Raw genomic sequence first — 18,775 nt, 5'->3', positions numbered from 1 at the left:
CATCTCATACAGCTGTATTAGTGCTCACTGACTGACAGACACATCACATACAGCTGTATTAGTGCTCACTGACTGACAGGCACATCTCATACAGCTGTATTAGTGCTCACTGGCTGACAGACACACCTCATACAGCTGTACTTGTGCTCACTGGCTGACAGGCACATCTCATACAGCTGTATTAGTGCTCACTGACTGACAGACACATCTCATACAGCTGTATTAGTGCTCACTGGCTGACAGACACACCTCATACAGCTGTATTAGTGCTCACTGACTGACAGACACATCTCATACAGCTGAATTAGTGTTCACTGACTGACAGGCACATCTCATACAGCTGTATTAGCGCTCACTGGCTGACAGACACATCTCACACAGCTTTATTAGTGCTCACTGACAGACAGACACATCTCATACAGCTGTATTAGTGCTCACTGACTGACACATCTCATACAGCTGTATTAGTGCTCACTGGCTGACAGACACATCTCATACAGCTGTATTAGTGCTCACTGGCTGACAGACATCTCATACAGCTGTATTAGTGCTCACTGACTGACAGACACATCACATACAGCTGTATTAGTGCTCACTGACTGACAGGCACATCTCATACAGCTGTATTAGTGCTCACTGGCTGACAGACACATCTCATACAGCTGTATTAGTGCTCACTGGCTGACAGACACATCTCATACAGCTGTATTAGTGCTCACTGGCTGACAGACACACCTCATACAGCTGTATTAGTGCTCACTGACTGACAGACACATCTCATACAGCTGAATTAGTGTTCACTGACTGACAGGCACATCTCATACAGCTGAATTAGTGTTCACTGACTGACAGACACATCTCATACAGCTGAATTAGTGTTCACTGACTGACAGACACATCTCATACAGCTGTATTAGTGCTCACTGACCGACAGGCACATCTCATACAGCTGTATTAGTGCTCACTGACTGACAGGCACATCTCATACAGCTGTATTAGTGCTCACTGACTGACAGGCACATCTCATACAGCTGTATTAGTGCTCACTGTCTGACAGTCACATCTCATACAGCTGTATTAGTGATCACTGACTGACAGACACATCTCATACAGCTGTATTAGTGCTCACTGGCTGACAGGCAAATCTCATACAGCTGTATTAGTGCTCACTGACTGACAGATACATCTCATACAGCTGTATTAGTGCTCACTGACTGACAGACACATCTCATACCCCTGTATTAGTGCTCACTGGCTGACAGACACATCTCATACCCCTGTATTAGTGCTCACTGGCTGACAGACGCATCTCATACAACTGTATTAGTGCTCACTGGCTGACAGGCACATCTCATACAGCTGTGTTAGTGCTCACTGGCTGACAGGCACACCTCATACAGCTGTATTAGTACTCACTGGCTGACAGACATCTCATACAGCTGTATTAGTGCTCACTGACTGACAGACACATCTCATACAGCTATATTAGTGCTCACTGGCTGACAGGTACATCTCATACAGCTGTATTAGTGCTCACTGGCTGACAGGTACATCTCATACAGCTGTATTAGTGCTCACTGGCTGACAGGCACATCTCATACAGCTGTATTAGCACTCACTGGCTGACAGACACATCTCATACAGCTGTAATAGTGCTCACTGACTGACAGACACATCTCATACAGCTGTATTAGCACTCACTGGCTGACAGACACATCTCATACAGCTGTATTAGTGCTCACTGACTGACAGACACATCTCATACAGCTGTATTAGTGCTCACTGACTGACAGGCACATCTCATACAGCTGTATTAGTGCTCACTGACTGACAGACACACCCCATACAGCTGTATTAGTGCTCACTGGCTGACAGGCACATCTCATACCCCTGTATTAGTGCTCACTGACTGACAGACACATCTCATACAGCTGTATCAGTGCTCACTGGCTGACAGACACATCTCATACAGCTGTATTAGTGCTCACTGGCTGACAAGCACATCTCATACAGCTGTATTAGTGCTCACTGTCTGACAGACACACCTCATACAGCTGTATTAGTGCTCACTGGCTGACAGACACACCTCATACAGCTGTATTAGTGCTCACTGGCTGACAGACACATCTCATACAGATGTATTAGTGCTCACTGGCTGACAGGCACACCTCATACAGCTGTACTAGTGCTCACTGGCTGACAGGCACATCTCATACAGCTATATTAGTGCTCACTGGCTGACAGGCACATCTCATACAGCTGTATTAGTGCTCACTGACTGACAGACACATCTCATACAGCTGTATTAGTGCTCACTGACTGACAGACACATCTCATACAGCTGTATTAGTGCTCACTGGCTGACAGACACATCTCATACAGCTGTATTAGTGCTCAATGGCTGACAGACACATCTCATACAGCTGTATTAGTGCTCACTGGCTGACAGACACACATCATACAGCTGTATTAGTGCTCACTGACTGACAGACACATCTCATACAGCTGTATTAGTGCTCACTGGCTGACAGACACATCTCATACAGCTGTATTAGTGCTCACTGACTGACTGGCACATCTCATACAGCTGTATTAGTGCTCACTGTCTGACAGTCACCTCTCATACAGCTGTATTAGTGCTCACTGACTGACAGACACATCTCATACAGCTGTATTAGTACTTACTGGCTGACAGACACATCTCATACAGCTGTATTAGTGCTCACTGGCTGACAGGCACATCTCATACAACTGTATTAGTGCTCACTGACTGACAGACACACCTCATACAGCTGTATTAGTGCTCACTGGCTGACAGACACACCTCATACAGCTGTACTTGTGCTCACTGGCTGACAGGCACATCTCATACAGCTGTATTAGTTCTCACTGACTGACAGACACATCTCATACAGCTGTATTAGTGCTCACTGGCTGACAGACACACCTCATACAGCTGTATTAGTGCTCACTGACTGACAGACACATCTCATACAGCTGAATTAGTGTTCACTGACTGACAGGCACATCTCATACAGCTGAATTAGTGTTCACTGACTGACAGACACATCTCATACAGCTGAATTAGTGTTCACTGACTGACAGACACATCTCATACAGCTGTATTAGTGCTCACTGACCGACAGGCACATCTCATACAGCTGTATTAGTGCTCACTGACTGACAGGCACATCTCATACAGCTGTATTAGTGCTCACTGACTGACAGGCACATCTCATACAGCTGTATTAGTGCTCACTGTCTGACAGTCACATCTCATACAGCTGTATTAGTGATCACTGACTGACAGACACATCTCATACAGCTGTATTAGTGCTCACTGGCTGACAGGCAAATCTCATACAGCTGTATTAGTGCTCACTGACTGACAGATACATCTCATACAGCTGTATTAGTGCTCACTGACTGACAGACACATCTCATACCCCTGTATTAGTGCTCACTGGCTGACAGACACATCTCATACCCCTGTATTAGTGCTCACTGGCTGACAGACGCATCTCATACAACTGTATTAGTGCTCACTGGCTGACAGGCACATCTCATACAGCTGTGTTAGTGCTCACTGGCTGACAGGCACACCTCATACAGCTGTATTAGTACTCACTGGCTGACAGACATCTCATACAGCTGTATTAGTGCTCACTGACTGACAGACACATCTCATACAGCTATATTAGTGCTCACTGGCTGACAGGTACATCTCATACAGCTGTATTAGTGCTCACTGGCTGACAGGTACATCTCATACAGCTGTATTAGTGCTCACTGGCTGACAGACACATCTCATACAGCTGTATTAGTGCTCACTGGCTGACAGGCACATCTCATACAGCTGTATTAGTGCTCACTGGCTGACAGACACATCTCATACAGCTGTATTAGTGCTCACTCGCTGACAGGCACATCTCATACAGCTGTATTAGTGCTCACTGGCTGACAGGCACATCTCATACAGCTGTATTAGCGCTCACTGGCTGACAGACACATCTCACACAGCTTTATTAGTGCTCACTGACAGACAGACACATCTCATACAGCTGTATTAGTGCTCACTGACTGACACATCTCATACAGCTGTATTAGTGCTCACTGGCTGACAGACACATCTCATACAGCTGTATTAGTGCTCACTGGCTGACAGACATCTCATACAGCTGTATTAGTGCTCACTGACTGACAGACACATCACATACAGCTGTATTAGTGCTCACTGACTGACAGGCACATCTCATACAGCTGTATTAGTGCTCACTGGCTGACAGACACACCTCATACAGCTGTACTTGTGCTCACTGGCTGACAGGCACATCTCATACAGCTGTATTAGTGCTCACTGACTGACAGACACATCTCATACAGCTGTATTAGTGCTCACTGGCTGACAGACACACCTCATACAGCTGTATTAGTGCTCACTGACTGACAGACACATCTCATACAGCTGAATTAGTGTTCACTGACTGACAGGCACATCTCATACAGCTGTATTAGCGCTCACTGGCTGACAGACACATCTCACACAGCTTTATTAGTGCTCACTGACAGACAGACACATCTCATACAGCTGTATTAGTGCTCACTGACTGACACATCTCATACAGCTGTATTAGTGCTCACTGGCTGACAGACACATCTCATACAGCTGTATTAGTGCTCACTGGCTGACAGACATCTCATACAGCTGTATTAGTGCTCACTGACTGACAGACACATCACATACAGCTGTATTAGTGCTCACTGACTGACAGGCACATCTCATACAGCTGTATTAGTGCTCACTGGCTGACAGACACATCTCATACAGCTGTATTAGTGCTCACTGGCTGACAGACACATCTCATACAGCTGTATTAGTGCTCACTGGCTGACAGGCACACCTCATACAGCTGTATTAGTGCTCACTGGCTGACAGACACATCTCATACAGCTGTATTAGTGCTCACTGACTGACAGACACATCTCATACAGCTGTATTGGTGCTCACTGGCTGACAGGCACATCTCATACAGCTTTATTAGTGCTCACTGGCTGACAGACACATTACATACAGCTGTATTAGTGCTCACTGACTGACAGACACATCTCATGCAGCTGTATTAGTGTTCACTGACTGACAGACACATCACATACAGCTGTATTAGTGCTCACTGACTGACAGACACATCACATACAGCTGTATTAGTGCTCACTGGCTGACAGACACATCTCATACAGCTGTATTAGTGCTCACTGTCTGACAGTCACATCTCATACAGCTGTATTAGTGCTCACTGGCTGACAGACACATCACATACAGCTGTATTAGTGCTCACTGACTGACAGACACATCTCATGCAGCTGTATTAGTGTTCACTGACTGACAGACACATCACATACAGCTGTATTAGTGCTCACTGACTGACAGACACATCACATACAGCTGTATTAGTGCTCACTGACTGACAGACACATCTCATACAGCTGTAATAGTGCTCACTGGCTGACAAGCACATCTCATACTGCTGTATTAGTGCTCACTGGCTGACAGACACATCTCATACAGCTGTATTAGTGCTCACTGGCTGACAGACACATCTCATACAGCTGTATTAGTGCTCACTGACTGACAGACACATCTCATACAGCTGTATTAGTGCTCACTGACTGACAGACACATCACATACAGCTGTATTAGTGCTCACTGACTGACAGACACATCACATACAGCTGTATTAGTGCTCACTGGCTGACAGACACATCTCATACAGCTGTATTAGTGCTCACTGGCTGACAGGCACATCTCATACAGCTGTATTAGTGCTCACTGGCTGACAGGCACATCTCTTACAGCTGTATTAGTGCTCACTGGCTGACAGGCACATCTCATACAGCTGTATTAGTGCTCACTGGCTGACAGACACATCTCATACAGCTGTATTAGTGCTCACTGGCTGACAGACATCTCATACAGCTGTATTAGTGCTCACTGACTGACAGACACATCACATACAGCGGTATTAGTGCTCACTGACTGACAGGCACATCTCATACAGCTGTATTAGTGCTCACTGACTGACAGACACATCACATACAGCGGTATTAGTGCTCACTGACTGACAGGCACATCTCATACAGCTGTATTAGTACTCACTGGCTGACAGACACACCTCATACAGCTGTATTAGTGCTCACTGACTGACAGACACATCTCATACAGCTGTATCAGTGCTCATTGGCTGACAGGCACATCTCATACAGCTGTATTAGTGCTCACTGGCTGACAGACACATCTCATACAGCTGTATTAGTGCTCACTGACTGACAGGCACATCTCATACAGCTGTATTAGTGCTCACTGGCTGACAGACACATCTCATACAGCTGTATTAGTGCTCACTGGCTGACAGACACATCTCATACAGCTGTATTAGTGCTCACTGGCTGACAGGCACACCTCATACAGCTGTATTAGTGCTCACTGGCTGACAGACACATCTCATACAGCTGTATTAGTGCTCACTGGCTGACAGGCACATCTCATACAGCTGTATTAGTGCTCACTGGCTGACAGACACATCTCATACAGCTGTATTAGTGCTCACTGACTGACAGACACATCTCATACAGCTGTATTAGTGCTCACTGGCTGACAGACACATCTCATACAGCTGTATTAGTGCTCACTGACTGACAGACACATCTCATACAGCTGTATTAGTGCTCACTGACTGACAGGTACATCTCATACAGCTGTATTAGTGCTCACTGGCTGACAGACACATCTCATACAGCTGTATTAGTACTCACTGACTGACAGACACACCTCATACAGCTGTATTAGTACTCACTGACTGAAAGGCACACCTCATACAGCTGTATTAGTGCTCACTGTCTGACAGACACATCTCATACAGCTGTACTAGTGCTCACTGGCTGACAGGCACATCTCATACAGCTGTATTAGTGCTCACTGTGTGACAGTCACATCTCATACAGCTGTATTAGTTCTCACTGACTGACAGACACATCTCATACAGCTGTATTAGTGCTCACTGACTGACAGGCATATCTCATACAGCTGTATTAGTGCTCACTGACTGACAGGCATATCTCATACAGCTGTATTAGTGCTCACTGGCTGACAGACATATCTCATACAGCTGTATTAGTGCTCACTGGCTGACAGACACATCTCATACAGCTGTAATAGTGCTCACTGGCTGACAGACACATCTCATACAGCTGTATTAGTGCTCACTGTCTGACAGACACACCTCATACAGCTGTATTAGTACTCACTGACTGACAGACACACCTCATACAGCTGTATTAGTACTCACTGACTGACAGACACACCTCATACAGCTGTATTAGTACTCACTGACTGACAGGCACACCTCATACAGCTGTATTAGTGCTCACTGGCTGACAGACACATCTCATACAGCTGTATTAGTGCTCACTGACTGACAGGCACATCTCATACAGCTGTATTAGTGCTCACTGGCTGACAGACACATCTCATACAGCTGTATTAGCACTCACTGGCTGACAGGCACGCCTCATACAGCTGTATTAGTGCTCACTGACAGACAGACACATCTCATACAGCTGTATTAGTGCTCACTGGCTGACAGACACATCTCATACAGCTGTATTAGTGCTCACTGACAGACAGACACATCTCATACAGCTGTATTAGTGCTCACTGGCTGACAGGCACTTTTCATACAGCTGTATTAGTGCTCACTGACTGACAGGCACACCTCATACAGCTGTATTAGTGCTCACTGACTGACAGACACATCACATACAGCTGTATTAGTGCTCACTGTCTGACAGGCACATCTCATACAGCTGTATTAGTGCTCACTGGCTGACAGACACATCTCATACAGCTGTATTAGCGCTCACTGACAGACACATCTCATACAGCTGTATTAGTGCTCACTGGCTGACAGACACATCTCATACAGCTGTATTAGTGCTCACTGACAGACAGACACATCTCATACAGCTGTATTAGTGCTCACTGGCTGACAGGCACATTTCATACAGCTGTATTAGTGCTCACTGACTGACAGGCACACCTCATACAGCTGTATTAGTGCTCACTGACTGACAGACACATCACATACAGCTGTATTAGTGCTCACTGGCTGACAGACACATCTCATACAGCTGTATTAGTGCTCACTGGCTGACAGGCACATTTCATACAGCTGTATTAGTGCTCACTGACTGACAGGCACACCTCATACAGCTGTATTAGTGCTCACTGACTGACAGACACATCACATACAGCTGTATTAGTGCTCACTGGCTGACAGGTACATCTCATACATCTGTATTAGTGCTCACTGGCTGACAGACACATCTCATATAGCTGTATTAGTGCTCACTGGCTGACAGGCACATCTCATACAGCTGTATTAGTGCTCACTGGCTGACAGGCACATCTCATACAGCTGTATTAGTGCTCACTGGCTGACAGGCACATCTCATACAGCTGTATTAGTGCTCACTGACAGACAGACACATCTCATACAGCTGTATTAGTGCTCACTGGCTGACAGGCACATTTCATACAGCTGTATTAGTGCTCACTGACTGACAGACACATCACATACAGCTGTATTAGTGCTCACTGACTGACAGGCACATCTCATACAGCTGTATTAGTGCTCACTGGCTGACAGACACATCTCATACAGCTGTATTAGTGCTCACTGGCTGACAGACACATCTCATACAGCTGTATTAGTACTCACTGACTGACAGACACATCTCATACAGCTGTATTAGTGCTCACTGGCTGACAGACACATCTCATACAGCTGTATTAGTACTCACTGACTGACAGACACATCTCATACAGCTGTATTAATGCTAACTGGCTGACAGACACATCTCATACAGCTGTATTAGTGCTCACTGGCTGACAGGCACATCTCATACAGCTGTATTCGTGCTCACTGACTGACAGGCACATCTCATACAAATGTATTAGTGCTCATTGGCTAACAGTCACATCTCATACAGCTGTATTAGTGCTCACTGGCTGAGAGGCTCATCTCATAAGCTGTATTAGTGCTCACTGGCTGACAGGCACATCTCATACAGCTGTATTAGTGCTCACTGGCTGACAGACACATCACATACAGCTGTATTAGTGCTCACTGACTGACAGACACATCTCATACAGCTGTATTAGTGCTCACTGTCTGACAGTCACATCTCATACAGCTGTATTAGTGCTCACTGACTGACAGACACATCCCATACAGCTGTATTAGTGCTCACTGGCTGACAGACACACCTCATACAGCTGTACTAGTGCTCACTGACAGACAGACACACCTTATACAGCTGTATTAGTGCTCACTGGCTGACAGGCACATCTCATACAGTTGCATTAGTGCTCACTGGCTGACAGACACATCTCATACAGCTGTATTAGCGCTCACTGTCTGACAGTCACATCTCATACAGCTGTATTAGTGCTCACTGGCTGACAGTCACATCTCATACAGCTGTATTAGTGCTCACTGACTGACAGGCAGATCTCATACAGCTGTATTAGTGCTCACTGGCTGACAGGCAGATCTCATACAGCTGTATTAGTGCTCACTGGCTGACAGGCACATCTCATACAGCTGTACTAGTGCTCACTGACTGACAGACACATCACATACATCTGTACTAGTGCTCACTGACTGACAGACACATCTCATACAGCTGTATTAGTGCTCACTGTCTGACAGACACATCTCATACAGCTGTATTAGTGCTCACTGGCTGACAGACACATCTCATACAGATGTATTAGTGCTCACTGGCTGACAGACATCTCATACAGCTGTATTAGTGCTCACTGACTGACAGACACATCACATACAGCTGTATTAGTGCTCACTGACTGACAGGCACATCTCATACAGCTGTATTAGTGCTCACTGGCTGACAGACACATCTCATACAGCTGTATTAGTGCTCACTGGCTGACAGACACATCTCATACAGCTGTACTTGTGCTCACTGGCTGACAGGCACATCTCATACAGCTGTATTAGTGCTCACTGGCTGACAGACACATCTCATACAGCTGTATTAGCGCTCACTGTCTGACAGTCACATCTCATACAGCTGTATTAGTGCTCACTGGCTGACAGTCACATCTCATACAGCTGTATTAGTGCTCACTGACTGACAGGCAGATCTCATACAGCTGTATTAGTGCTCACTGGCTGACAGGCAGATCTCATACAGCTGTATTAGTGCTCACTGGCTGACAGGCACATCTCATACAGCTGTACTAGTGCTCACTGACTGACAGACACATCACATACATCTGTACTAGTGCTCACTGACTGACAGACACATCTCATACAGCTGTATTAGTGCTCACTGTCTGACAGACACATCTCATACAGCTGTATTAGTGCTCACTGGCTGACAGACACATCTCATACAGCTGTATTAGTGCTCACTGGCTGACAGACATCTCATACAGCTGTATTAGTGCTCACTGGCTGACAGACATCTCATACAGCTGTATTAGTGCTCACTGGCTGACAGACACATCTCATACAGCTGTATTAGTGCTCACTGGCTGACAGACATCTCATACAGCTGTATTAGTGCTCACTGACTGACAGGCACATCTCATACAGCTGTATTAGTGCTCACTGGCTGACAGACACATCTCATACAGCTGTATTAGTGCTCACTGGCTGACAGACACATCTCATACAGCTGTACTTGTGCTCACTGGCTGACAGGCACATCTCATACAGCTGTATTAGTGCTCACTGGCTGACAGACACATCTCATACAGCTGTATTAGTGCTCACTGACTGACAGACACACCTCATACAGCTGTATTAGTGCTCACTGGCTGACAGGCACACCTCATACAGCTGTATTAGCGCTCACTGACTGACAGACACATCTCATACAGCTGTATTAGTGCTCACTGACTGACAGGTACATCTCATACAGCTGTATTAGTGCTCACTGGCTGACAGACACATCTCATACAGCTGTATTAGTACTCACTGACTGACAGACACACCTCATACAGCTGTATTAGTACTCACTGACTGACAGGCACACCTCATACAGCTGTATTAGTGCTCACTGACTGACAGGCACAACTCATACAGCTGTATTAGTGCTCACTGACTGACAGGCACACCTCATACAGCTGTATTAGTGCTCACTGACTGACAGACACATCTCATACAGTTGTATTAGTGCTCACTGGCTGACAGACACATCTCATACAGCTGTATTAGTGCTCACTGTCTGACAGTCACATCTCATACAGCTGTACTAGTGCTCACTGGCTGACAGGCACATCTCATACAGCTGTATTAGTGCTCACTGTCTGACAGTCACATCTCATACAGCTGTATTAGTTCTCACTGACTGACAGACACATCTCATACAGCTGTATTAGTGCTCACTGACTGACAGGCACATCTCATACAGCTGTATTAGTGCTCACTGGCTGACAGACACATCTCATACAGCTGTATTAGTGCTCACTGGCTGACAGGCACACCTCATACAGCTGTATTAGTGCTCACTGGCTGACAGACACATCTCATACAGCTGTATAAGTGCTCACTGGCTGACAGACACATCTCATACAGCTGTATTAGTGCTCACTGTCTGACAGTCACATCTCATACAGCTGTACTAGTGCTCACTGGCTGACAGGCACATCTCATACAGCTGTATTAGTGCTCACTGACTGACAGTCACATCTCATACAGCTGTATTAGTGCTCACTGGCTGACAAACACATCTCATACAGCTGTATTAGTGCTCACTGGCTGACAGACACATCTCATACAGCTGTATTAGTGCTCACTGGCTGACAGACACATCTCATACAGCTGTAATAGTGCTCACTGGCTGACAGACACATCTCATACAGCTGTTTTAGTGCTCACTGGCTGACAGGCACATCTCATACAGCTGTATTAGTGCTCACTGGCTGACAGGCACATCTCATACAGCTGTATTAGTGCTCACTGTCTGACAGACACATCTCATACAGCTGTAGTAGCGCTCACTGTCTGACAGACACATCTCATACAGCTGTAATAGTGCTCACTGGCTGACAGACACATCTCATACAGCTGTTTTAGTGCTCACTGGCTGACAGGCACATCTCATACAGCTCTATTAGTGCTCACTGACTGACAGGCACATCTCATACAGCTGTATTAGTACTCACTGACTGACAGACACATCTCATACAGCTGTATTAGTGCTCACTGGCTGACAGACACACCTCATACAGCTGTATTAGTGCTCACTGGCTGACAGACACATCTCATACAGCTGTATTAGTGCTCACTGGCTGACAGGCACATCTCATATAGCTGTATTAGTGCTCACTGGCTGACAGACACATCTCATACAGCTGTATTAGTGCTCACTGGCTGACAGGCACATCTCATACAGCTGTAATAGTGCTCACTGGCTGACAGACACATCTCATACAGCTGTTTTAGTGCTCACTGGCTGACAGGCACATCTCATACAGCTGTATTAGTACTCACTGGCTGACAGACACATCTCATACAGCTGTTTTAGTGCTCACTGGCTGACAGACACACCTCATACAGCTGTATTAGTGCTCACTGGCTGACAGACACATCTCATACAGCTGTATTAGTACTCACTGGCTGACAGGCACATCTCATACAGCTGTATTAGTACTCACTGGCTGACAGACACATCTCATACAGCTGTTTTAGTGCTCACTGGCTGACAGACACACCTCATACAGCTGTATTAGTACTCACTGGCTGAGAGACACATCTCATACAGCTGTATTAGTGCTCACTGACAGACAGACACATCTCATACAGCTGTATTAGTGCTCACTGGCTGACAGGCACATTTCATACAGCTGTATTAGTGCTCACTGACTGACAGGCACATCTCATACAGCTGTATTAGTGCTCACTGGCTGACAGACACATCTCATACAGCTGTATTAGTACTCACTGACTGACAGACACATCTCATACAGCTGTATTAGTGCTCACTGGCTGACAGACACATCTCATACAGCTGTATTAGTACTCACTGACTGACAGACACATCTCATACAGCTGTATTAGTGCTCACTGGCTGACAGGCACATTTCATACAGCTGTATTAGTGCTCACTGACTGACAGACACATCTCATACAGCTGTATTAGTGCTCACTGTCTGACAGGCACATCTCATACAGCTGTTTTAGTGCTCACTGGCTGACAGGCACATCTCATACAGCTGTATTAGTACTCACTGGCTGACAGGCACATCTCATACAGCTGTTTTAGTGCTCACTGGCTGACAGACACACCTCATACAGCTGTATTAGTGCTCACTGGCTGACAGACACATCTCATACAGCTGTATTAGTACTCACTGGCTGACAGGCACATCTCATACAGCTGTATTAGTGCTCACTGACAGACAGACACATCTCATACAGCTGTATTAGTGCTCACTGGCTGACAGGCACATTTCATACAGCTGTATTAGTGCTCACTGACTGACAGGCACATCTCATACAGCTGTATTAGTGCTCACTGGCTGACAGACACATCTCATACAGCTGTATTAGTACTCACTGACTGACAGACACATCTCATACAGCTGTATTAGTGCTCACTGGCTGACAGACACATCTCATACAGCTGTATTAGTACTCACTGACTGACAGACACATCTCATACAGCTGTATTAGTGCTCACTGGCTGACAGGCACATTTCATACAGCTGTATTAGTGCTCACTGACTGACAGGCACATCTCATACAGCTGTATTAGTGCTCACTGACTGACAGTCACATCTCATACAGCTGTATTAGTGCTCACTGTCTGACAGTCACATCTCATACAGCTGTATTAGTGCTCACTGTCTGACAGACACATCTCATACAGCTGTATTAGTGCTCACCGGCTGACAGACACATCTCATACAGCTGTATTAGTGCTCACTGGCTGACAGACACATCTCATACAGCTGTATTAGTGCTCACTGACTGACAGACACATCTCATACAGCTGTATTAGTGCTCACTGACTGACAGACACATCTCATACAGCTGTATTAGTGCTCACTGGCTGACAGGCACATCTCATACAGCTGTATTAGTGCTCACTGGCTAACAGTCACATCTCATACAGCTGTATTAGTGCTCACTGGCTGACAGACACATCTCATACAGCTGTATTAGTGCTCACTGGCTGAGAGGCACATCTCATAAGCTGTATTAGTGCTCACTGGCTGACAGGCACATCTCATACAGCTGTATTAGTGCTCACTGGCTGACAGGCACAACGCATACAGCTGTATTAGTGCTCACTGGCTGACAGGCACATCTCATACAGCTGTATTAGTGCTCACTGACTGACAGACACATCTCATACAGCTGTATTAGTGCTCACTGGCTGACAGACACATCTCATACAGCTGTATTAGTGCTCACTGACTGACTGACACATCTCATACAGCTGTATTAGTGCTCACTGGCTGACAGTCACATCTCATACAGCTGTATTAGTGCTCACTGGCTGACAGACACATCTCATACAGCTGTATTAGTGCTCACTGTCTGACAGTCACATTTCATACAGCTGTATTAGTGCTCACTGACTGACAGGCAGATCTCATACAGCTGTATTAGTGCTCACTGGCTGACAGGTACATCTCATACAGATGTATTAGTGCTCACTGGCTGACAGGTACATCTCATACAGATGTATTAGTGCTCACTGGCTGACAGACACATCTCATACAGCTGTATTAGTGCTCACTGGCTGACAGGCACATCTCATACAGCTGTATTAGTGCTCACTGGCTGACAGGCACATCTCATACAGCTGTATTAGTGCTCACTGACTGACAGACACATCTCATACAGCGGTATTAGTGCTCACTGACTGACAGACACATCTCATACAGCTGTATTAGTGCTCACTGGCTGACAGTCACATCTCATACAGCTGTATTAGTGCTCACTGGCTGACAGGCACATCTTATACAGCTGTATTAGTGCTCACTGGCTGACAGTCACATCTCATACAGCTGTATTAGTGCTCACTGGCTGACAGGCACATCTCATACAGCTGTATTAGTGCTCACTGGCTGACAGGCACACCTCATACAGCTGTATTAGTGCTCACTGGCTGACAGGCACATCTCATACAGCTGTATTAATGCTCACTGACTGACAGGCACATCTCATACAGCTGTATTAGTGCTCACTGACTGACGGACACACCTCATACAGCTGTATTAGTGCTCACTGGCTGACAGACACATCGCATACAGCTGTATTAGTGCTCACTGGCTGACAGACACACCTCATACAGCTGTATTAGTGCTCACTGGCTGACAGACACACCTCATACAGCTGTATTAGTGCTCACTGGCTTACAGACACATCTCATACAGCTGTATTAGTGCTCACTGGCTGACAGGCACACCTCATACAGCTGTATTAGTGCTCACTGGCCGACAGGCACACCGCATACAAGTGTATTAGTGCTTACTGTCTGACAATCACATCTCATACAGCTGTATTAGTGCTCACTGTCTGACAATCACATCTCATACAGCTGTATTAGTGTTCACTGGCTGACAGGCACACCATATACAGCTGTATTAGTGCTCACTGGCTGACAGGCACACCACATACAGCTGTATTAGTGCTCACTGACAGACAGACACATCTCATACAGCTGTATTAGTGCTCACTGGCTGACAGGCACACCACATACAGCTGTATTAGTGCTCGCTGGCTAACAGGCACACCACATACAAGTGTATTAGCGCTTACTGTCTGACAGACACACCTTAATACAGTTCCTAACATATATATAATTTATAAATATATATTTGTGCAAAAAAAACATCTTATGTATATATATATATATATATATATATATATATATATATGTATTTATGAATAAAAACAACATATTCTTGTATGTGAAGAACATTGGAATGGTAAAACATTCATATTTCCATGTCGGGTTAGCCCACTTGAGAATATGCGATCGGGTTTGTGCACGAGTAGAGGGTTTTTTTTACCCACTTTTTTTGCTCAATTGACTTCTATGGGGGAAATAGGTTATCGCGTGCAAATAATCTGAAGTTGAATTTGTCCCTTTAATTGCATGAGAACACATTCTACACGCCCCTTTATGAGTCCTGTATTAAATTATAGCACCGCCTTATGAAGTACATTATAGAAAATTCTACTTACAATCCTGTAAGGATGAGAACATTGTACGATCCACAAAAGAGATTTCTTTCTTCTAAGTACAGACTGTCTGTTTCAATATCAACATACGCTGCTTCTATGTTCTCCCCCGGCTAGAAAACAAATCACACAAAATAACAATCTCGTTTTCTGAAAAGTTTTTAAAAAACGAAGGGCCAGATTACAAGTGAAGCGCTATTTAACTCTCCCGCTCGAGCGTTATTTGCTCTAGAAGTAAGCTTTTTGCGCTCATCGGGTTGTGCTTGTATTACGAGTTGAAAGTAAACTGTTTTCACTTGCGCGCTAACCTGGCGAACGGAAAAAGCCAAACTTAGAATATTGTCTGCGCATTAATGTATTCCCCTTAGGAATCAATGGAGAAAAAAAGTGGGAAACAACCCACTCGCACGCAAACACAATCGCATATTTTCAAGTGTGCAGCTCTTTGGCTGCCTTTTTTTGTTCTAACACCTGAGATCTCAAATCTTTGAGCCCTTATAACTTTTGTGCGCAATATTTTTTTTAAAATAATTTTTATTAGACAGTGTTAATATGAGTGTAACTGTACTGTGTAATGTATATTTATTAGACAGTGTTAATATGAGTGTAACTGTACTGTGTAATGTATATTTATTAGACAGTGTTAATATGAGTGTAACTGTACTGTGTAATGTATATTTATTAGACAGTGTTATTATGTGTGTAACTGTACTGTGTAATGTATATTTATTAGACAGTGTTAATATGAGTGTAACTGTACTGTGTAATGTATATTTATTAGATAGTGTTATTATAAGTGTAACTGTACTGTGTAATGTATATTTATTAGACAGTGTTAATATGAGTGTAACTGTACTGTGTAATGTATATTTATTAGACAGTGTTAATATGAGTGTAACTGTACTGTGTAATGTATATTTATTAGACAGTGTTATTATGAGTGTAACTGTACAGTGTAATGTATATTTATTAGATAGTGTTATTATGTGTGTAACTGTACTGTGTAATGTATATTAATTAGACAGGGTTATTATGTGTGTAACTGTACTGTGTAATGTATATTTATTAGACAGTGTTATTATGAGTGTAACTGTACAGTGTAATGTATATTTATTAGACAGTGTTATTATGTGTGTAACTGTACTGTGTAATATATATTAATTAGACAGGGTTATTATGTGTGTAACTGTACTGTGTAATGTTTATTTATTAGACAGTGTTAATATGAGTGTAACTGTACTGTGTAATGTATATTTATTAGACAGTGTTAATATGAGTGTAACTGTACTGTGTAAAGTATATTTATTAGACAGTGTTATTATGTGTGTAACTGTACTGTGTAATGTATATTTATTATTAGATAGTGTTATTATGTGTGTAACTGTACTATGTAAGGTATATTTATTAGACAGTGTTATTATGAGAGTAACTGTACTGTGTAATGTATATTTATTAGACAGTGTTAATATAAGTGTAACTGTACTATGTAATGTATATTTATTAGATAGTGTTATTATAAGTGTAACTGTACTGTGTAAAGTATATTTATTAGACAGTGTTATTATGTGTGTAACTGTACTGTGTAATGTATATTTATTATTAGATAGTGTTATTATTAGTGTAACTGTACTATGTCATGTATATTTATTAGACAGTGTTATTATGTCTGTAACTGTACTGTGTAATGTATATTTATTAGGTAGTGTTATTATGAGTAACCGTACTGTGTAATGTATATTTATTAGACAATGTTAATATGAGTAACTGTACTGTGTAATGTATATTTATTAGACAGTGTTAATATGAGTGTACTGTACTGTGTAATGTATATTTATTAGACAGTGTTATTATGTGTGTAACTGTACTGTGTAATGTATATTTATTATTAGATAGTGTTATTATTAGTGTAACTGTACTATATAATGTATATTTATTAGACAGTGTTATTATGAGTGTAACTGTACAATGTAATGTATATTTATTAGACAGTGTTATTATGAGTGTAACTGTACAGTGTAATGTATATTTATTAGACAGTGTTAATATGAGTGTAACTGTACTCTGTAATGTATATTTATTAGACAGTATTAATATGAGTGTAACTGTACTGTGTAATGTATATTTATTAGACAGTGTTAATATGAGTGTAACTGTACAGTGTAATGTATATTTATTAGACAGTGTTAATATGAGTGTAAATGTACTGTGTAACGTATATTTATTAGACTGTGTTAATATGAGTGTAACTGTACTGTGTACTGTATATGTATTAGACAGTGTTAATATGAGTAACTGTACTGTGTAATTTATATTTATTAGACAGTGTTATTATTAGTGTAACTGTACTGTGTAATGTATATTTATTAGACAGTGTTATTATGAGTGCAACTGTACTGTGTAATGTATATTTATTAGGCAGTGTTATTATGAGTGTAACTGTACTGTTTAACGTATATTTATTAGACTGTGTTAATATGAGTGTAACTGTACTG

General features: G+C 43.4%; 1 protein-coding gene across 1 annotated transcript in view; it reads right to left on the bottom strand.

The window, feature by feature from the left end:
* FBXW10B (F-box and WD repeat domain containing 10B) overlaps positions 1-18,775 on the bottom strand; it is a 161,963-nt gene that overhangs the window by 54,230 nt on the left and 88,958 nt on the right. Inside the window, 1 exon segment of the mRNA XM_053696877.1 lies at positions 16,287-16,396. Within this exon segment, the coding sequence (XP_053552852.1) occupies positions 16,287-16,396 (110 nt within the window).

The sequence above is a fragment of the Bombina bombina genome, chromosome 1 (assembly GCF_027579735.1).
Source record: "Bombina bombina isolate aBomBom1 chromosome 1, aBomBom1.pri, whole genome shotgun sequence".
NCBI classification, from domain to species: domain Eukaryota; kingdom Metazoa; phylum Chordata; class Amphibia; order Anura; family Bombinatoridae; genus Bombina; species Bombina bombina.
The sequence above is the reverse complement of the archived record's forward strand: the minus strand, read 5'-3'. Positions and strand labels throughout refer to the sequence as shown.